We start from the raw sequence: 20,476 nt of genomic DNA, 5'->3' as shown, positions 1-20,476 counted from the left end.
CATTGTCAATGAATGCATGTGTGTCGTTGTGGGTGCGGTCGTTAGAGAGGCACACACACAGAGAAAGAGGCCAGGGTGAAGCAGCTACAAAAGCAAACAAGCAGGCATGCAGGAAGGGAGGATGTAGAGGATCCGGGGCACGCGTGCTGCGGGCAGTGTCAGCAATAACGCAAGGAAGGGGCCCGCTGGCAATCATTCCCTTTGCCCAACCAACAAACGGAACGCCGCTCTGTCTCTTTCCTCTCCCATCGCTTTCTTCTTCGCCTCTCTCTCTCTCTCTCGTCGTCGTCTTCAACCCGCCCATGGGCCGCCCCGGCGCAGTGCGTGGGCTGCCTGCAGGCCGCAGCAGGCAGGGGCGACCTCACCTCCGGTACGTCCGGCCGGCCGGCCGGCACCGCAGCTAGCTAGCGCACAAAGAAAGCAGCTACTCATTCATGGCCGCCGCCCAAGGCACGCACGTGACGCTCATGCCGTCATGCCCCCGCAAAAACCTGTCCATCTCATCATCAGCACACCACGTACTGTACTACTACTCCTACTATCTTCATTCTCTTTTTTTTTACATGACGTCTACCACCTTCAATTTTTTTTACTTATAAAATATGTTTTATCTAAGTTAAACATTTCTCTCTTTGATCATCGATTTAGAAAGTTTATATTACATATAGACAACAAAAGATTCATGCATGTTTTTAGATTTACTATAAGAAATATGTTCATATATATATATATATATATATAAATAATGGTCAAAGTTAGAAATATTTTACCAAAATTAAAAAAAACAAATCTGACATGTAAAAAATGAAAGGAGTATTTGCTACAAAACCATGCCCTCTCCTCTCTCTCTAGCTTTAGTACTCTCTCTCTAGTCAGTACTAGTAATCACGGCTAAAGCTAGCTAGCCACCATCCAATTAACCACTTTACCGCTTTCTTTTCTTGCCCCCCTTCCATTCCTTTTGCCCATGTTTGCCTTTCACACAGCCACGACTTGGTTCTAGCCATGTGTACATATACTACGCAAAGGCATCTAGCTTTCCAAATGATGCATCTACATATCCATCAGGCATCACCTAATGACTTCTCCATTCCATCCATCTCATCTCTTTGTAGCTGGCCACACTCTCCTTGCTTTGCAATGGGAAATGAAAAGTCATCTTTGTTTCTCCTAAACTTTTTGCAACAATAATACTATTTTAGACAGTTGTCAAGACAATAATGCGCAGGTCAAAACACACGTGGCTGTCAAGCCCTGCTGTCCTAAGATAAATTACTTTAGACAGTTGTTCTAAATCAAACTATTTTAACTTTAACAAATCTCATAGCAAATATTACTAAAATATTTATGACACCAAATTAGTATACGAGATATTTTATAAAATATATATTTACAATGTACTTATTTTGTATTATATATAGATATTGTTACACCTTTCTATAAAGTTGGTCAAATTTAAGATAGTTTGATGGAGGTTAATTCTAAGAATTCATTTATTTTGGGATGACCATGACATGGCTTTAGCTCTTGACTACTAGAAGAAAGGAAACATGATGCATGGCATTCTAATGTGCTCACTGACACTGCACATATATATTTTAGCTCAAAATCATGTTTTTTTCCTACAAATTTACAGATTCTGTTCTTTTTAGTACTGAAACACACCACTAAACCATGACTGTTTGGCAGAGGATACCGTGAAAAAAGTTAGGAAAAAAAACGCTTTCTACAGATAAACAAGCTTCATTTAGACAGTCTCCGAGGAATAAACTTATTTTCTTTCACTTAGTTCCAGTCTGGTTTTATTAATTGTTACTAAGAAACACGAATTTCATCCATGCTATCCAAAAAAAACTACAAACGCATTAAAAGTTTGTTGCCAAAATTTACCAATATCTCACGTTTAGCTTGCCAAATATTTTTGTCTAACTTTTGGCAACTTTAGGTTGCAAAATCTTTGTCAAGCAGGCTGTAGTTTGGTCAGGATGTATAGATTGTAGCCAGCTTCCCCTACCTAGCTAGCTATACCTGATTGCCAAAAGTTTTGAAAATGGCCAATCCAATATTCTGTTTCTTTCATGAATTGCATCTGCATGCATGCACATCATCAGTTCTGAATAGCAAGTGAAGTGGGAACGAGCGACGACGACACATGCATGTAGCTATAGCCAGGAGTGCGGTGTTTTGTGAGTTACCACACGATCGATTACTCTGGGATGAAAAGTGAAAAGGCGAGAGGCAATAATAAGTAGGGGGCGGGGTGGCTTTTGACATGCGCGCTTGAGAGGCCATGATTAACCGTGGACATGCATGGGCGATCATGGGCGGGCGGCAAAAGATGGGGCAAACCAGCAGAGTCAGAGAATGCTTGCTGCTTGCTCTATCTCTTGCCCTGCACTGCAGCGCAGGAGGAGGAATCGAATGAAAAGACGAGATGGATTCAGAGTCCACCTGTGCAATGTTTCCATGTCTCCTGTCAGTCAGTCAGTCAGCGTCTCCACGCAGCACCATGCAGATGCACTAGTAAAAAAAACAATGCAACAGTGTATCAAGTACTCGTAGTCCTACTATGCATGCATATATAGATAAAGAACTGGCTAGGGTTCTGGGGCAATTGCCATTGCCAGCAGCACTGCAGCAGGCAAAAGCTAGGGATCTACTGTATGCTATGAGAATGTAAGTGAAATGTTCAAAACCATAAAGCATGGCGGATTGCTGGTCCTGAGATCGATCGTGTGGCCGTGGGCTGTGTGGGCTGTGGCTCTCTCGATGGGCTCTCACCTCGCCATGGCGCCCTTTGTGTTACTATGCACACTGTCTGTCAGTGAGAACGACAGCACGCATGTTGCTGCAACTGCAAGCAGGCATGGAATGAAAAAAGGGAAAAGGCCCAGCCGGGCGGCCCCAAAAGCTACTTTCCCCCACCCACAGGCCACACAGGACACGATCTACAGCTTCGTCCTTTCTCTGGGACTGGGACGGACGCGATGGAAGAAGCAAGTACATGCATGCTCTGTGTCTTCTCTAGTTCGAGCTTAGCTTAGAGATCGAAAGCGCGAGCATCACTCGCATGCATGCATCTACCATCATACCATGCATGCAGCATCAGCTGGCTCTCTCTCACAAACTGTTTAAGTTTAGCCGCGAACTAATGGTCGATGAACTCTGTTATCCTCTGATGAGGATGCTGATCGAGCTGAACATTGCAGATAAAACCATGCATCTATGTGTACGACCGTAGCTAGTGCTGTATATATGTCATGGTGTCCGATCCTCCAGGTACAGTAGCTGAAATGTGAGAGCAGCTTTTGTGCATATATACAGGCACAGGCAGGCAGGCAAACAGGCAGCTAACAATGCTAGTAGTGGTAGGCTACATACCGTGGCACAGTTACGGGCACTTGTCCCGCGGGGGATTCAGATTCAGTTACGAATCAGTGAATGGGGCAAGGGGGAAAAAAGACGATGGCGACCGTTCCTAGTAGCTTGTCCTCCCTCCCAGTCCCAGCATGCAACCGCAACGAGGCATCCATCGACCATCGGAGATCAGACGGACACAGATCGATCGGTCGACAGGAGGGGAGGTGACCCTTTGCACTCGCAGCTGTGAGACAGACAGAGATGCCGTTCCGATCTTTTCAGCACAGGCCGCTGCGGCAGCAAGTGCCACAGCTTTCGCGGAAAGCAAAGCTGCGCTGCGTCGTCGCGCAGTGCGTGTGCGTGTGCGCAGGCAGGCACTCATGGTGGTGGCCGGGCGGCCGGGCCGGCGAGCAGCGGCGTGCCGGCCGGCGTCCATCCGGCCGGCCACCGATCGCTTTTGGTCGTGGTCGTGGCATTGATTGCTGCCGCACGCACGCAGCAGGACCGGGCCGGGGCAAAAAAAAAAAAAAAGTCAGAGGAGAGGAGCTTTCGAGGTCAACACGTACGTACATACTCGGTACTCCTACGCAGTAGTACGCGTACAGGCAGGCAGCAGCAGGCCCCCTGGTCCGAGTCCTGTTTGCCTGTGGATCGGTCGGACTCGATCGCTGCGCTGGTCCACGCTAGCTGTTGATCAGAGGACATGGACAGACAGGCAGAGACAGCCCGGGGTGGGTCAGCGGCCGCCGAGCGTGACGCGCCATCATCAGCTCATCGAGTAGGCGCGCGTCAGGCACCACCAACTGCTGTGTTGTGCCTCTTTTGCCATTGAAATTCCCCATGCCGTCGCCGGCAGACAGACAGACGGTGTGCACAGACCAAAACCTGACGAAGAAGGAAAAAATACGCTTGCAACTTCAGTAGTTTTCTTTCCTATTCTTTGCTCGGCCCAGTTGATCTTACGGACCGGCCCATTTCTCAAAGCAGCTCATGCCAGACAGCCCATGTCAAAATACTAGGCCATGACAACCGGCCCATGTAGTAACATAAACAGCTGGGATACTCTTCAGGTTTTTTTTTTTCGAATTGGCTACCTGTCAGGACTCTTTTAGGTCGGGTGGAAGTGCAAAGTTCCTCGGACGACCTCTTTTTTTTTAAGAAAAAAAAAACGCTTTTGTTAAAGTTAGGAACAATTTGCGTTAACAAGGGAGAAAGGTTCCCAAGAAGCCTGAAAGAGTAAAGATTTAAACAGACAAGAAGGTACATGCGAGTGCGATTGGTTAGAGCAGGAGAAGCAAGCAGAGGAAACAGAAAATCTTGATTGGGAGGCAGACTGTGAGTAGATACATTATCGACTCTGTTTATTTTGAGCACTTGGAGCCTCTTGTTCTGAACTTGAAAACTGAAATCAGTTGTAAAAGGTTTGATAGACCAGGGCTTAGAACTCTGGAACCTGTCATTTATAATGTTGACCAGAGTTTCGTTGTCCGAAAAAGGACACTTCCTGAAGATTGAGGAGCCTGCAGCATCTCGCTGCTAGAGCTAAACCACCTGTTTCAGCCATCAAAAACAGAGGTAGAGCTGTGCATCCGAGCCTAAATAAATAGCTGGAACCATGGAGATGGGTGGAAGATGTAGATTCCAATACCTGCAGATCTTGGAGGATTTCCTCCGCCATCCGGATTGATTGCAGCGTCTACATAGCATCTGGGGCCACTAATAAGCGCTGTACCCTTGGGCGCCTTGTTGTTGATCTGTATATGCAGGATCATCCTCTGCCAGCAAAAGGTTTGTGGCAAAAGTGATGTCTGCATTCGTTTTCTAGGGCAGCCCCAACGCAAGCTAATAAGAGTATTAGCCTCACATAAAAGTAACATGCCATCTAGACTAAGCTACAACCAAAGATGTTATTGCTACAATGCAAGCCACAACAGCTCCTAATTTTGTAGGGTCCATACTCTATAGCCTACTTCATATTTTAATTGTATACGAAATGTGGTCCTAAGCAAGCTGATGTGCTCCTTCTCTACAACGCTTGTTGAGTAGGTGCCTCCATCTTTTGTTAGACGAAACCACCGTAGCCTCTGCAGGCATCTCTGGCCTCCTGCGAGGCTGCTGTTGAGTGTGACATGGCCACTTGATGCTTACATGGATGTCGGGGCAGCACTCCAGCCTGGTGCGTTGTAGAAGGCCTAATGAACCTTAAGAATGGTCCAGCTTTTGTTATTGAACCTGAGGTCATTCCTTGCTTTCCACAAGTACAAGAGGGAAGTGGAGAATTTTTGTATTCTTTCGGGTGTAGAATCTTGAGGCAGAATTGCAGCTATTGCTTCCTGCACCCCGTCTTGGTCCTGGAAGAAGATGAGTTCTTAGGCAAAGGTCTGAGGAGAACCAAAAAGCTCTGGCGAAATCACAATCAAAGAACAGACGTCTGTCTGTTTCAGTTCTGCTCACAATCAAAGAACAGACGTCTGTCTGTTTCAGTTCTGCCACAAGACCTGCTCTCTCTGCTGTTACTAGGGCAAAAGTTATGATTTTTGGTGGTAGAGAAGTGTTTTTCCAAATGTTTTTTTAGAAGGGCCTGGGAGTTATCTGTGAGAGATCTTGCACGCGGGTTTAAATTTAAAGGGACATGTTGAGCACTTAAGAGCTTGTTTCCTTTGACCTTGCACTCGGGTTTAAATTTGAAGGGACATGTTGAGCACTTAAAAGCTTGTTTCGTCTGACGACCCTACGGTCGTATATGATTCCTCATTCCTCCCGCGACCTTAGAAGGCAGTATGTGATTCCTCATTCCTCCCGTTGCCTCTCGACGCACCAGGAAGCCCGCAGGCAACACGACCTTGCAGTCCATGGCAGCATTAACATCACAGGCCTACAACCAAACCAACCCAGGCAACACGACCTTGCAGTCAATTGCAGCATCAACATCTCAGGCCTACAAGGCTACAACCAAACCAATTTGGACCATGAGACGAGCCCTGCGGTGCCCATAGCCGCTCACAAGCATCGTACACCATAGCAAGCAAGCACTGCACCACCACGCACCAGCTAAATATTTATCGAAATAAGGCCACAACTCGAGGTCTCGCACGACCAAGGCCACAGCTCCAAACAAACCACGCAAGCACAAGATTGCTGTACAACTTTTTTTTCCTCATATTTCTCGACTAGTCCCATACACCGAACCGACCACACCATGTCACCATAAGTTTAAAACTCAGATCCACCATTACGAAGCCCGGCTTGGTTTACCACGGGCAGAAGGAAACCGGCAGTCACCCCATCTTTTGTCAGGTTGATTGATTGTTAGACTACTACCAGCGGAAACCGAAAAAACAACACACCAGCGAGCTGGCCATGTCGACATACACTTCTCCAGCCAACTGACGGTCACGGTTGAATCGCGTCAGATAACTAGATTCATCATGCTTGCTTCCCACCACTTCCCTGGGCGGCGTCAGTTCCCTGGGTAGGGACACTTCCCTGGCCAGCATCGCTTCCCTGGGCAGCACTGCTTCCCTGTCCACCTTCACTCCCCTGGGCAGCACTGCTTCCCTGGCCAGCTTCACTTCCCTGGGCAGGAGGACGGCCCTGGACAGCCTTGTAGCACGCCAGGCTGCAGAGAGGGAGCAGCGTCTTGGAGTCACGGTATTTGTACGGGTTTGTGCACGATGGGCCTGCACATTTCTCCCTTGGAGGTGGATAGCTGATGAAATGAAATCAAGAAGGTAGAGGGGAATCAATCACAAGTAACAGTAAGACTGCAAGAGGAGAATAAATCTGCAGAGCTGCAGTCGAAATGACTAAATTAACAGAGATAAGTACTAGTGCTCAACGTAACCTGACAGGTTTGGAGTTGAATATGCTTGGAAGCCCCATACCCTCAGGGAATGTAATCACAGTTCCAGTTGGGCTCATGACAGTCCGGACGCAGTTTTTCCTGTTTTCTTCCAATCTTGCTTGTTTTTCCTGGAAAAGAGAGAATGCAAAGATAAGTCCATGATAGCAAATAGGGAAATGCAGCAACTGTCATGCAAAGATACTGTCATGATATCAAATAGGAAGTTGTACCCTCTCTTCCCGTTCTTTCAGCTTCTTCTCTTCCTTTTTCTTCTCAGAATCTATACCCAGTATCTTCCTCATTGCTTCAGCCTGTACAGTTTGAGGTTGTAAAATTGCATCACGCTCACCCAACAGAAAAGAACTGGCATATAAGGCTCTGAACTAGAAGCACAGAAGCAAACCTGTTGTTCTTTCTCTGCCTTCTCAACTTGCATCTTACGCCTCTGCGCAGCTTCTGCTTTTTTGGCTTGTATCTCCACATCTGAGAGCTTCTCCTTTTGCCCTGTAACATAATTAGTGATGGAATTTGTCAGAAGCAGAAATCTTAAATGAAACAAAAAGCTCAAAACATAAGCTAGGAATTTACTTCTTGATGAAGCCACTGGTAATCCATCAGGAAATTCAATAAAGCTTTCACCATTCCCGCCCCTGCCTTGAAGGGCTCGCTGTCTTGTTGTAAGCCCAGGGGTTTCTATCTTCACATCTTGAGATGAATCAGCTTCCTTTAGCCCATTCTTTTCATCCATCTCAGATTCCTCCTCTTCTATAAACTCATTGTCATCCCCTAAATTGGACTTCTTCCTACCATCCCTGCCAGATCGAGACATTCTGAAGTCCTCATCCACTTCGTATGGGGTACTCTTATTTTTAGAAAGCTTGGATAGCTTCTTTTTCTTGAGAGCATCATCACCAAAATCATAAGCTTCATGGTCAGTGTTCACAGGATCTGGTGCAACTTTAGCCCCTTTGAGTTTTTCCAGGTAGCGCAATTCACCATCTTCATCGTCAGAATCTCCGTCAAGTGTTTTCTTCTTAGGAATCCTTTTGCTCTTGCGAACAAGGTCAGAAGACGGAGAAATTTCATGCCTGTTGCCATGTTTTCCTTCAACATGATTACCATTGGTATCTTTGTTTGTGTGACCAGCAGAATCCTTTAAAAAAGAAGAGCGAGCAAGTAATGAACACTTATGTAATGACAAAAGAAAACATAAATAGCAAAATAATGAACATATATATTTGATAATTGGTAGAAATAAGAATCCGAACTTACAATTACAATTTAAGTCAGCAAGATCGTAGTATGAACAGTAAGCCAACATTGCAAAGCAAGAAATTTTTTATCAAACATGCAAAAGAGCGGTGTATCATTATATTAAGAAGAAAAGGATAAGGGAATTGACCCCGTACAAAACCCACTCACTTGCAATGCCATGATGAGTACAGAACCAAAATTAAAATCACAGATTCCTGCAGACAACCCATACTGAGCAAAGATAACTAAAATCTGAAACATAGAAGCTGTATTGGCCTGATCTGACCACCAAAGTTTCAGATCCTCAATATGCGAGTCACTATAGATTGCTAGCGAACATCAATCTTTCTACGAAGGGGGGAAAAAAGAGGCGGATGCGGATTACCAGATCTGACCAGACCAGGGCTTCGCTGCGCACCTTTCCCCTAGCGCCGCCGCCCCTTCCCTGATTCCTTCCGCGGCCCCCTCTTGCGCCCCTGCTCGATGAGCCTCGTGGCATCTCTCCCGGTGGTGGTGGCAGCAGGGCGGAGGCCACAACAGACTAGCAAGCAAACCCTAGAAGGGGCGCAGCAAAGACCCTATGGACAGAGTTAACCAGCAGGGGAGCAGAGATGGAGCCAGCCAGAGGAAGGATATATAGGCTTTACAGCACACGAGAGGAATGAGGAATTGCTGCACTGATGGGGACGGTATCGATTATGAGGAGGAAGTGTATCAAACAAGTTTGGGAAAGTTTAACGGCGTTAACACTGAGCCAGCAAACTTTGGCTGTACATGTAGAAAACTGGAAAGTTTTGCTGGCATTCAGGTATGTATCCAATTTTCAACCAAAATAATATGCTAGTATTAACTGAGGGGTGAACACATTCTAGTATAGTAGTATCTAAGCATATATACGTGAGATGCCTATCCATTCAGAATCGTAAAGTAAATGAAATGCTGGACAAAACTAGGTGAGAAGTAAAGATACGAAAGTACATTATGATCTCAAGCACATTGAACAAACCTTTTGCTTGTACTGATGAATAGAGCCATCCGACGTGGCAGGAATGCCACTGCCACCAGCATCCTGGCCAATTTTGGTATGTAGGGTTCGATTAATCCCGACAACTTTGAACTTTACTTTTCTCGGCCTATTTTCACCAGGCACACAGTCATCTCTGGGGACCAACTGTGGGTTATCAGGGGATCCATTGTTTCTTGCTGTGCACTCTAGGGCAAGAACACCATCACTTCCATGCTTGGCGGCATCCTTCGTTTTGCTGCTCCGACCATGGCCATCATGGTCGCCTCCAGATCTATCATCCCTTCTTATCTTCCTGGGCACGTCACTCCTATGAGCCATGGAGCCCTTCATTTCAGGGCTATTTAGTTGTAGCTCTTTCCTCCGATGCCCACCAGCTTCAATGCCAGTGTCGTCGTCATGGGGAGCGCTCCGAGATGGCGGGCAAATGCCATTGTACTCAGAGGTGAGCTGCTCCGTGGACCTTGGCTTCCTGGATGCGACACTCCTTGGCTTCTTGATCACAGCATCTGTGGTGTTGAGCAGAGGGTTCCCGCGCCCCTCCATTACAACACGCGCTTAACTCCAGACCAAGTGACCTTCGCGCCAGCCAACTCCGTTGCCTGCATGTACCAAATGCGGCATTACAACTAGTATATATGTCACTGAATCAAGTTGCAACCACCAGACAGACGATAAGACAAATAGACCCTCTAACATAGCTGTATGTGGGATAATCAATTCCCTCACGAATGGACCGAGATAAATATTCACCCAACAAACCGTCGGCCATGAAAGCGAGAGCACCGACTGAGAGAGCCCAAAAAAAAAATCAAAACGAAGCAACTCGCAGCCTCCGCGAGAGAGCGGCACGGGAGCTGCAGCGAACGCCGACGAGCAGCTGCGATCGGCAGCGCGAAGAATGAACCTCAAACCCAAAACCCCTTGAGCTCCACCCACCACCCCACACACACCGAGAGAAATCAAGCAGCGCAAGCACATGAGAGCAAACGAAAAACCCGAGCAGCAACCGCGGCGGCGAGCACGGACCCTACGAGGACCGAGGACGGGACACGGCGAGCGACGCACGGGGGAGCTTTACCTCGAACGGAGTGGGCCGACGACGACGGACCGGCGGCGGCGGCGAGCCGGTGGGGAGGTAGGGTTAGGGTTTGTGGCGAGAGCGCGAGGGCGAGGGTATTTGGGCCGGGCCCGTGCGGCGTGACGAGGTGGAGGGGGAAGACGAGAAGAGGGGTGCCGGGTGGATGACGCGGGTGAGGACGGGGAGGGGGAGGAGCGCGCGGGTGGGGGTGGGCGGGCGGGCGGCTGGGGCTCGTGCTGCTGGCTGCTGCTGCTGCTGCTGGGCGACGCGTAATTTCTCCCATCTCTCCCTCTCTCCGCACGCTCAGCTCGCGCCCCCGCTTGCTTTGCCGTCAATCCCACCACGCCCACGCGCCCCGGCACAGGCTATCCCTTCCCGTTGCCTTCTCCCTCCTCTTCCCCCTTTCGCTGCCTGGATGGCGCCCCCTCCCTCCCGCTTCGGTTCTTTCCGGGCTGTTTTGCGTTGACGTCCTTGGAGTGTCCATGAATTCTCGGGGCTTCGAGTCAAGGAGGCTGTTGGGACTTAAACACGAAATGTAAAACCATCTAACATCATCTCATCTTAGATATATACCAAATATATGGCAATTTCATTGCAAAACTTTTGCATAATGTACGTCCATGCCTAAATGAATCCTTGTAAGTATAGGTTTTGCAGCCTTAGAAAGCACGCAAAGTTACCTAACTTTCCTCTAGCTAAAGTTCCTATGCTCACAAGTCACAACCTGTCGGCCTCCCCCTTCTCCATCGCCGGCGACGCGAGCTTACCGGAGCCAAGAGGGAGGGTCCCGCTTCCCTTTGCTATAGTTCTATTAATTTTAGCCTAGTATATGTCTCAGCTAACTTGTGAATTTTGTTGTTTTCTTCCCACCATTCCTGCCTTGTCGTTGTTATCATCACCAGTTTGTCATGGTCTTGAGGTGAGTGACGGTAAAATAAATGCCCTTCTCCCCTCCACCGACTGTGTCTATCCAACCTTGCGCATGGATCTAGTGGACCACTCTTCATTATGGTTATCATGAATTGTGGGTTTTCGAGGTCTATTGGCGTGTCTCGCCACCTCCACTTCCACCCCCACTGTCATTGTTATGCCCTACTCTTTCAGCCTAGATTCATTCTTTGTTACCATAGATCGAGTTGTCCACGTCGCGCCTCTATTGCACCTCATCCTTAATTGGGTTGATGGCTAGAAAGGTTCCACCACCATACTCTACTTTTACTTCGAGCAACTGCCTGTGACATCTTGTCGTTAAGATCTTCATAGCTCTCGTATGTAGCTTCATTTGCTATGTCAAGTGCCACCCACTAAAGGTTCTTTGTGTTATCATTCATGTATAGTTCACTGAGGGACATCCAATATATCTTACAGTGGAGGCGTCCTCTAAGACAACGAGTAGAGACCACTCCAACCACCTTTTGCCCCACATGACGATGCTTAGCAACCTCCACCCTGATCATCCCAATGAAGCCTACGTTCACCACATGCCATGCAAGAAGCCCCCTAATTCACCTAGTGCATCTTCTACATTTTCATGTGTTTGTGAACATTTTGTCTTGCTTTGACAATGATGTTTTCAACACCGTTTTATAAGGTGATGTTGTATCTCTCTGTTTGCTAATATACCAACATATCCCCTTTTTAAAGATCACACTAGATATCTTAACTCTAGTATTAGTTGTCAAACAATAGAGTGTTGTGTTTGGTCCACACTAGATATCTTTCCTCGTGCTCTCGTCTAATATTTTGGCTTCGCTTCAGTCACCCATGCCCACATGCCCGCGCTCGTGGCTAGGGTTCCAACAAGGACCACGTCGGCATTGGGTAAGTTCAACGCCCTCTCTCTCCGGCTCTCCCTCTCTTCTTCTCCATCTCTAGCGGGCATAGGAGGGGGTCTAGGGGGAGGAAGGTCAGCCAGGTGGTGGAGATAGCAACAAGGTGATTTAGGGGTAGGTCGGGTGGGGGTGCTCCAAGGTCGGAGCTGTAAGTGCAATCAAGCCTATTGTGGGTTTTGGCGTTGATGACCACCTAATTAGGGAACTAATGAGTTTTGCTGAGATGACAAGCAGGGAATATAACAAAGAGGTTGTTGAATACCATGGAGAATCCCCCATTTCTAAAGGATGGCTTTCCTAGCTCCAAAGGAGGTTTAATTCATTTTCGGTTTGAATTTGAGTATAGGAAAAGCCGTACTATAAAGAGGGACTCCAAGGTTGTGGATCAAATTGTGAACCAAAGGCTCAAAAGCTCATCAAAATCCTCAGACCCTAGCCTAGCCAGCATATCTTTCTCTCTACACTTTGGTGTTTTCAGGCTGGTTCAGGCAAGGGCGGCACTGCCGCCCTCTAAGGGCGGCACTGCCGCCCTACACTGTGACAGTTGGAGAGCTGGGTATAAATACCCTTCCAGACCGTCTCAAACGGTAACCTGCTCTTCTTCCTCGCTTCCAACCGTTGCAAACAGACCAGAGCTCACCTCTCTCTCCCTCCATTGTTGCTCCTCAAGCCCCCAAGCCAATCCTTGATTCCAACCATCAAAACTTGAGGGAAAAGGCAGCAAACTTCGATTGGAGAGCAGATCCATTGATTCCCAGTGTCAAAAAGAGCTTTTGGTTCACGTTTGGCCGGCAGCCTTGAGTTTGTTACTCTTGGAGCTTGCTCCTAGCCGGCTAGGCGTCGCCCTAGAGCTTGCCAACTTGTGTGGCAGCCAAGGGAAGGTTTGTAAAGTTACCCTTGCAGCTAATACATTCTTTACTCTTTGCAAGGGGTAAAATCCTTGCTTTGAGAACGAGGAGAAGGTAAGCCTGTGTGGCTAAGCCGGTCCTAGTGTGGGCACCTCAACAACGTGGAGTAGGCCAAGCCTTGTTGTGGCAACAGCTGAACCACGGTAAAAATCGTGTGTCTTGTGTGCTTTCACTTGTGTATGAGTTTGTGTTAGGATTTGAGGCCGATCTACTTGGTGGGGAGGCTCCAGCACATTCTAGCCACATACCTGTGCCCTAACATCTTGCAGGAAGCTTGGAAATTTAGTCGATCTAAATTTCCCTGGGTAAACTTTGAATCAATTCAATTAAGCTTCTGTCTGTTTTTCTGTTGAGGCCGTCAGTGCCGCCCTGGGAGGGCCTCACTGCCGCCCTTGCCTGTGTGACTGATAAACTTTGCTGAAAAAGTTTGAACAGGCCTATTCACCCCCCCTCTAGGCCACTTCCTGTACATCCAGAGATCCTACAAGTGGTATCGGAGCTGAGTTACTTCGTATACGCTTCACCGCGTGAAGTATGGAAGTTGCGGGAAGCTCGGGAGCGAAGGATAAGTCCATTCCAGCTGCACAAGCTGAGGATGTGCTGGTTGAGAGTGATAGCAGTGAGCTATCAGTCTCAACAGCTAGCAACTCCACCCTCAAGCCTGATGGTGGTATGACTACCGATCCCGAGAGAAGGCAAAGAAGGCAAGCAAGAAGAGAAGCTAAAGCAAAAAGAAAAGAAGATGAGAAGCTAGCTGCCAAGAAGAAGAGAAAAGAAGAAAGAAAAGCCAAAAGAGAAGAGCGAGCCAAAAGAAGGGCAGCAAAGAAAGAAGAAGGGAAGAAGAAAGAAAAGGAGGTGTATGATGCATCATCAAGTGAGCTATCATCTAGTACGGATGATGGTGATGATGATGAATCATATAACCGCTCCAAGAAGGACAAGAAGGGCAAATCAACAAAGGAGGACAACAGCAACAAAAGGAAATACTCCGCTGTATCCTTTAACTATTCTTATTTGTCTAACCGAGACAAGAAGTGTCTTGTCAACGTGCCCGCTGGCAAGTTGCCCCATTTCGATGGGACCGACTTTGCCAAGTGGAAGCATTTGATGAGTCGCTATCTTGGAGCTCTTCACCCCGGTCTTTGGGATGTTGTTTGTGATGGATTTCAGGCACCTGCAGATCCAGAGAATCCAACAAATGAAGAAATGATTGCTGTCCACTTCAATAATCAAGCCACAAGCATTCTCCTTAGTGCTCTCAATGGAAATGAGTACAATCGAGTGATGAACGTGAATGTGGCCAAGCAGATTTGGGATACTTTGGTTTTAGCTCATGAAGGTGTTGACAAAGTGAGGAAGGCCAAAATTGATTTGATGATGGCCAAGCTCAATAGGTTTGTGATTATTGGTGATGAAGGGCCACAAGAAATGTTTGATAGGTTGATGGTGCTAGTTGGAAAAATTAGAGGCTATGGTGGTGACCTTGATGACCATAGAGTTGTGAAAGTAATGTTGGAAGCATACTCACCAAGGAATGAGACCGTGGTCACTCTCATTAGAGACAAGAAGAATTTCGAACACTTCACCCCAAGTGATGTGCTTGGAAGATTGTTGACATTTGACATGCAAAGAGAAGAGGCTAATGAGAGAAGAAAGCTTGGCGAGCTGCAAGCCAAGTTAGAAGGCATGAAGGTCAATGATATAGCACTCAAGGCAAAGCAATCAAACAAGCAAGGTGGCTGCAGTAAATCCAAGAGCAGCAAGCAAGTATCAACAAGTCAGCCCAAGAAAGCAAAGCAAATTCAAGAATGTGATCCATCCTCATCCTCTAGTGATAGTGATGGTGATGATGGTGATTATGAGAAGATAGATGATATTGCCCTCTTCATAAGCAAGCATAGACGGGGGCTGAAACAACATGGTTTCAAGTTCACTCCAAGGAAGTTCCAAAACAAGAAGAAGAGATTGTGCTTTAACTGTGGCAGCACCGAGCATCTTGTTGCAGAATGTCCAGAGGCAAAGAAAAAGAAGGAACAAAGGCATGACAACAAGAGAAATTACAAGAGGGTTGGAGAAGCACACATCGGGCATGAATGGGACTCAACTCAAGAGACCTCAAGTGGAGATGAGAAGATGGCTACCATGGCTGTCCTCAAGTCAACACCTTCACCAAGGCTCTTCGACAACATGACCGATGATGAGCAAGATGGCAGCCCCCACATTTGTCTTATGGCAAAGGGTGGGAAGGTACAAACCAAATCCAAATCTTCTCCAATCCCCAAAGAAATCTCTAGTAGTGAACTAAGTGACTCCTCTAGTGATGATGACTCTAGTGATGATGAATTTAATGAAATGACCAAAAAGTGTGATCATAAAACTAAAGTCTACATCTCTAGGCTAATGAAGGAAGTACTAGATCTCAATAATGAAATTGATTTAAGAAATGATGACATCAAGGAGCAAGCTAAGAAAAATCTAGCTCAAATTAAAGAAATTGACTCATTGGAGAGTGAGGTGGCTGCCCTAAAGAAAAGTTTAAAGAAAGAAAAAGAAAGCCACACTCTCACAAAGAAGGAAGTAGATGCACTCAAGCAAAAGTATTATGGCTTAGATGAAAAGCATAAAGGTCTTGAGCAGCAATACAATCTTCTTTGGGAGAGTACCTCACAGTCCTCTAAGTCAAATGAGACTAGTACTCCCTCCATTAGTGAAGGTTGTGGAAAATGCAATAATCTTGACCTAAAGATGTATTCCACAAATCTTGCAAACATGGAGGCTATGAAAAAGGAGATCACGAGGCTCACACATCTGTTGAACACCAAGTGTGAGAACAAACCACAAGGTAAAGAAGTTCAGCAAAATAGGCCAAACTACAAGGATGGGAGAAATCCCAAAGTCAAGGATGGACTTGGCCACACAAAAGGAGGAAAGACCAATGGAAGAGACCTGGTAAATGGCATTGAGTGTGTCAAATTCACGAGCAAAGGCAAGGTTGGTGTAGAGCAGCCTGCACAGAAGGGGGCACAAAAGCTGTCCCGAGCCCACTGTCCAGCCAAGGGCGGCAGTGAGGCCCTGAAGGGCGGCAGTGCCGTCCTCCCCAGACAAGGGAAGGCTACCAACCTCAAACCTGAGCTTGTGAAAGCACAAAAGAAGGTATGCCAGCCTCAGGGGGAGTTCCAGCAACCCAGAAAGCAGAACAGGGGGACTCCAAAGAAAAGTTTCTATCAACCAAAGGCAAAGACACAAAGCCCAATTGTGAATACTTCCTTTGTGTTGAAAAATAACAGCAAAGGGGAAGTGATTGCCAAATATGTTGGCAAGGGCAGAAATGTGTATCTTAACACTTCCATTTGGGTTCCTAAAATTTTTGTGACTAACATGCAAGGCCCCAAGAAAAATTGGGGACCTAAACCAAGGAACTAAACTTGTTTTGCAGGCATACTCCTCCGGTGGGTCAAGTTGGGTGCTTGACAGCGGCTGTACAAATCATATGACCGGAGAGAAGAGTATGTTCTCAACGTATTCCCCAACTACAAATTCAAAAGAATCTATCATATTTGGTGATAACTCCAAGGGGGAAGTTGTCGGTCTTGGTAAGGTTGCTATCACAACAAATTCTTCCATTTCAAATGTCTTGCATGTGGATCCGTTGGGATACAACTTGTTATCAGTTTCACAATTGTGTGAAGCTGGTTACAATTGTCTCTTTACGGAGAAAGGTGTGGAAGTCTTTAAGAGGGAGGATTCCTCTATTGTCTTTACGGGTCGCTTGAAAGGCAAGCTTTACCTAGTTGATTTCAACAAAGGTAAGGCCAAGCTTGAGACTTGTTTAATGGCAAAATCTAGCATGGGCTGGTTATGGCATCGCCGTCTAGCACATGTTGGCATGAGGAACTTGGCCAAACTCCAAAAGGACAACCACATCATTGGACTAACAAATGTTGAATTTGAGAAAGACAGGATATGTGGTGCTTGCCAAGCCGGGAAACAAGTAGGTGTACCACACCCACCAAAGAGTATCATGACGACCACTCAACCATTGGAGTTGATACATATGGACCTCTTTGGACCGGTCGCCTACCTAAGCATCGGGGGTAACAAATATGGATTAGTTATTGTTGATGATTATTCTCGCTTCACTTGGGTATTCTTTGTCTTTGACAAATCTCAGGTACAAGAGAAAGTAAAGATCTTTGTGAGAAGAGCACAAAGAGAGTTTGGGCTGCCCATCAAAAAAATAAGAAGTGATAATGGCAGCGAGTTCAAAAACACCCAAGTTGAAGAATTTCTTGATGATGAAGGCATCAAGCATGAGTTTTCAACTCCATACACCCCGCAGCAAAATGGCGTGGTAGAGAGGAAGAATAGAACACTCATTGATATGGCAAGAACAATGCTTGATGAGTATAAGACTTCGGACCTATTTTGGTGCGAAGCAATCAACACCGCTTGCCATGCAATCAACCGCCTCTATCTACACAAGAAACTCAAGAAGACGTCATATGAGCTGCTAACCGGTAACAAACCAAAGGTGTCATACTTTAGAGTGTTTGGGTGCAAGTGTTTCATACTCAATAAAAGGCCCAAAACCTCTAAGTTTGCACCTAAAGTTGATGAAGGCATTCTTCTTGGTTATGGATCAAATGAGCATGCCTACCGCATCTACAACAAAACCTCTGGTAGAGTTGAAGTTGCGGTAGATGTCTCATTTGATGAGTCTAACGGCTCTCAAGTAGAGCATATTGATGAAAGTGTTGCAGGAAAGGAGGATTCACCATGTGAGGCAATCAAGCAATTGGCTCTTGGTGACATAAGGCCACAAGAAGAAAAAGCCACTGCTCAGGAGGATCCCCAAGATGCTGCTGACAAGTCTTCCGCTGATGCACTCGATGCAAATGTGTCAGCCACACCTGCTGCTCAGCAACAGGGCGGCAGTGAGGCTGTCCAGGGCGGCAGTGCCGCCCCTCCCTCAGCAGCAGCAACTTCCTCAACACCTCAAGGGCTGGATCTTGCACCAGTTTTTGAGCTTGAAGCTGATGAAGAGTTAGATGAAGAACAAGACGGTGTTGAGCATCCAAGACTACGCCAAACAATTCAAAGAGATCATCCTGCCGACAACATCCTTGGAAGTCTTCGAAAGGGAGTGTTGACACGTTCACATTTAGCAAGTTTCTGTCAACATTTCTCTTTTGTGTCTTCCATTGAACCAGATAAGGTAGAGAAGGCGTTGGCGGATGAGGATTGGGTCTTGGCCATGCAAGAAGAGCTCAACAACTTCGAGAGGAACCAAGTGTGGACTCTCGTTGAAAGGCCCAATACCAATGTGATTGGCACCAAATGGGTCTTTCGCAACAAGCAAGATGAGAACGGCGTGGTGACAAGGAACAAGGCAAGATTGGTGGCTCAAGGTTACACTCAAGTAGAGGGCTTGGACTTTGAAGAGACCTTTGCACCGGTGGCAAGGCTTGAAGCAATTCGAATGCTTTTAGCCTTTGCTGCCCATCACGACTTCAAGCTGTTCCAAATGGATGTCAAGAGTGCATTCCTCAATGGCCCTATACAAGAGTTGGTGTATGTTGAGCAGCCACCAGGTTTTGAAGATCCCAAGTTTCCAAACCATGTCTATAAACTCCAAAAGGCGCTCTATGGGCTTAAGCAAGCACCAAGAGCATGGTATGAATGCCTTAAGGATTTCTTGCTCAAGAAAGGCTTTGAAATAGGCAAAGCTGATTCTACTCTCTTTACTCGTAAAATTGGTAATGATATTTTTGTGTGCCAAATATATGTCGATGACATAATATTTGGTAGTACTAATCAAGTGTTTTGCGAGGAATTTAGTAGGATCATGACAAAGAGATTTGAGATGTCCATGATGGGTGAGCTGAAGTACTTCCTCGGGTTTCAAATCAAGCAATTGAAGGAAGGGACTTTCATAAGTCAAACCAAGTACACCCTTGATATGCTGAAGAAGTTTGACATGGAGAAAGCGAAGCCTATCAATACTCCCATGCCAACTAATGGACATCTTGATCTTGATGATAAAGGGAAGGCCGTGGACATCAAGGTATACCGCTCCATGATCGGCTCTTTACTTTATCTGTGCGCATCTAGGCCTGATATTATGCTTAGTGTGTGCATGTGTGCTAGATTTCAAGCTAATCCGAAAGAATGTCACTTAATGGCTGTTAAGAGAATCTTGAGATATTTAGTACACACTCCTAACCTTGGCTTGTGGTATCCTAAGGGCTCCAAGTTCAATCTACTTGGCTATTCAGATTCTGATTATGCCGGTTGCAAAGTAGATAGAAAAAGCACTTCGGGGACATGTCAATTCCTTGGACGGTCCTTAGTGTCTTGGAGTTCTAAAAAGCAAAATTGTGTAGCCCTTTCCACAGCTGAGGCCGAGTATATTGCAGCCGGTGCATGCTGTGCTCAATTACTTTGGATGAGGCAAACCCTTCGTGATTTCGGATGTCAATTTACCAAAATCCCACTCTTGTGTGACAATGAAAGTGCCATAAAACTTGCAAACAACCCTGTAAGTCACTCAAGAACCAAGCACATAGACGTCCGACATCACTTCTTGAGAGACCACGAAGCCAAAGGAGATATCGAAATTCGCCATGTGAGCACCGAAAAGCAACTAGCCGATATCTTCACTAAGCCTCTAGACGAGACAAGGTTTTGTGCTTTACGTAGTGAACTGAATATCTTGGATTCTCGTAACGTGGTTTGAACTCCAGCACACACCTTGTTTGAAAAAAAAAAAACTAGTATGCATAGGAGAAAATACTTGAAAAGATTTAATTATGTCTTTCAAAAACTCTTAAAATTTGTCTCAAATATCATGACTATAGTTTGATTGTTTCCTTGTATCTAGTCATGGTGTTTGGGTTGTATGTGTTCATATCTAATACAATGGAGAAAAGTTATTTTCTCTTAAATCCCTCTGCTGTCAAGGAGGGCGGCAGTGCCGCCCTTAGAGGGCGGCAGTGCCGCCCTAAGCGGTTCAGGCTAAATTGCCTTGGACTGGATCTCTCGGGCCCGCTTCTCCTTTCTTTCTCTGGTCGTGCCCGTGACCTTTCCTTCCCTTCCTCATTGCGCCGCAATTCCCCTCTCGGTCTCTCTCTCTCCCTCACGCAAGGTTCCAGGGAACCTCTTCCCTTCAGCCAC

General features: G+C 46.5%; 1 protein-coding gene across 1 annotated transcript; it reads right to left on the bottom strand.

Annotated features, from left to right (window-relative positions):
- LOC8057081 lies at nucleotides 6,494–10,681 on the bottom strand. Its single transcript, XM_002463619.2, has 7 exons — nucleotides 10,564–10,681; nucleotides 9,465–10,084; nucleotides 7,793–8,357; nucleotides 7,608–7,708; nucleotides 7,435–7,515; nucleotides 7,205–7,332; nucleotides 6,494–7,069 (listed from the first exon to the last, which is right to left on the bottom strand). The coding sequence occupies exons 2-7, from the start codon at nucleotides 10,026–10,028 to the stop codon at nucleotides 6,787–6,789; spliced, it is 1,722 nt and encodes a 573-aa protein (XP_002463664.1). The 5' UTR covers nucleotides 10,029–10,084; nucleotides 10,564–10,681; the 3' UTR covers nucleotides 6,494–6,786.

Source organism: Sorghum bicolor, chromosome 1 (assembly GCF_000003195.3).
Source record: "Sorghum bicolor cultivar BTx623 chromosome 1, Sorghum_bicolor_NCBIv3, whole genome shotgun sequence".
Taxonomy (NCBI): domain Eukaryota; kingdom Viridiplantae; phylum Streptophyta; class Magnoliopsida; order Poales; family Poaceae; genus Sorghum; species Sorghum bicolor.
This window is presented reverse-complemented; position numbering and strand designations above follow the sequence as displayed.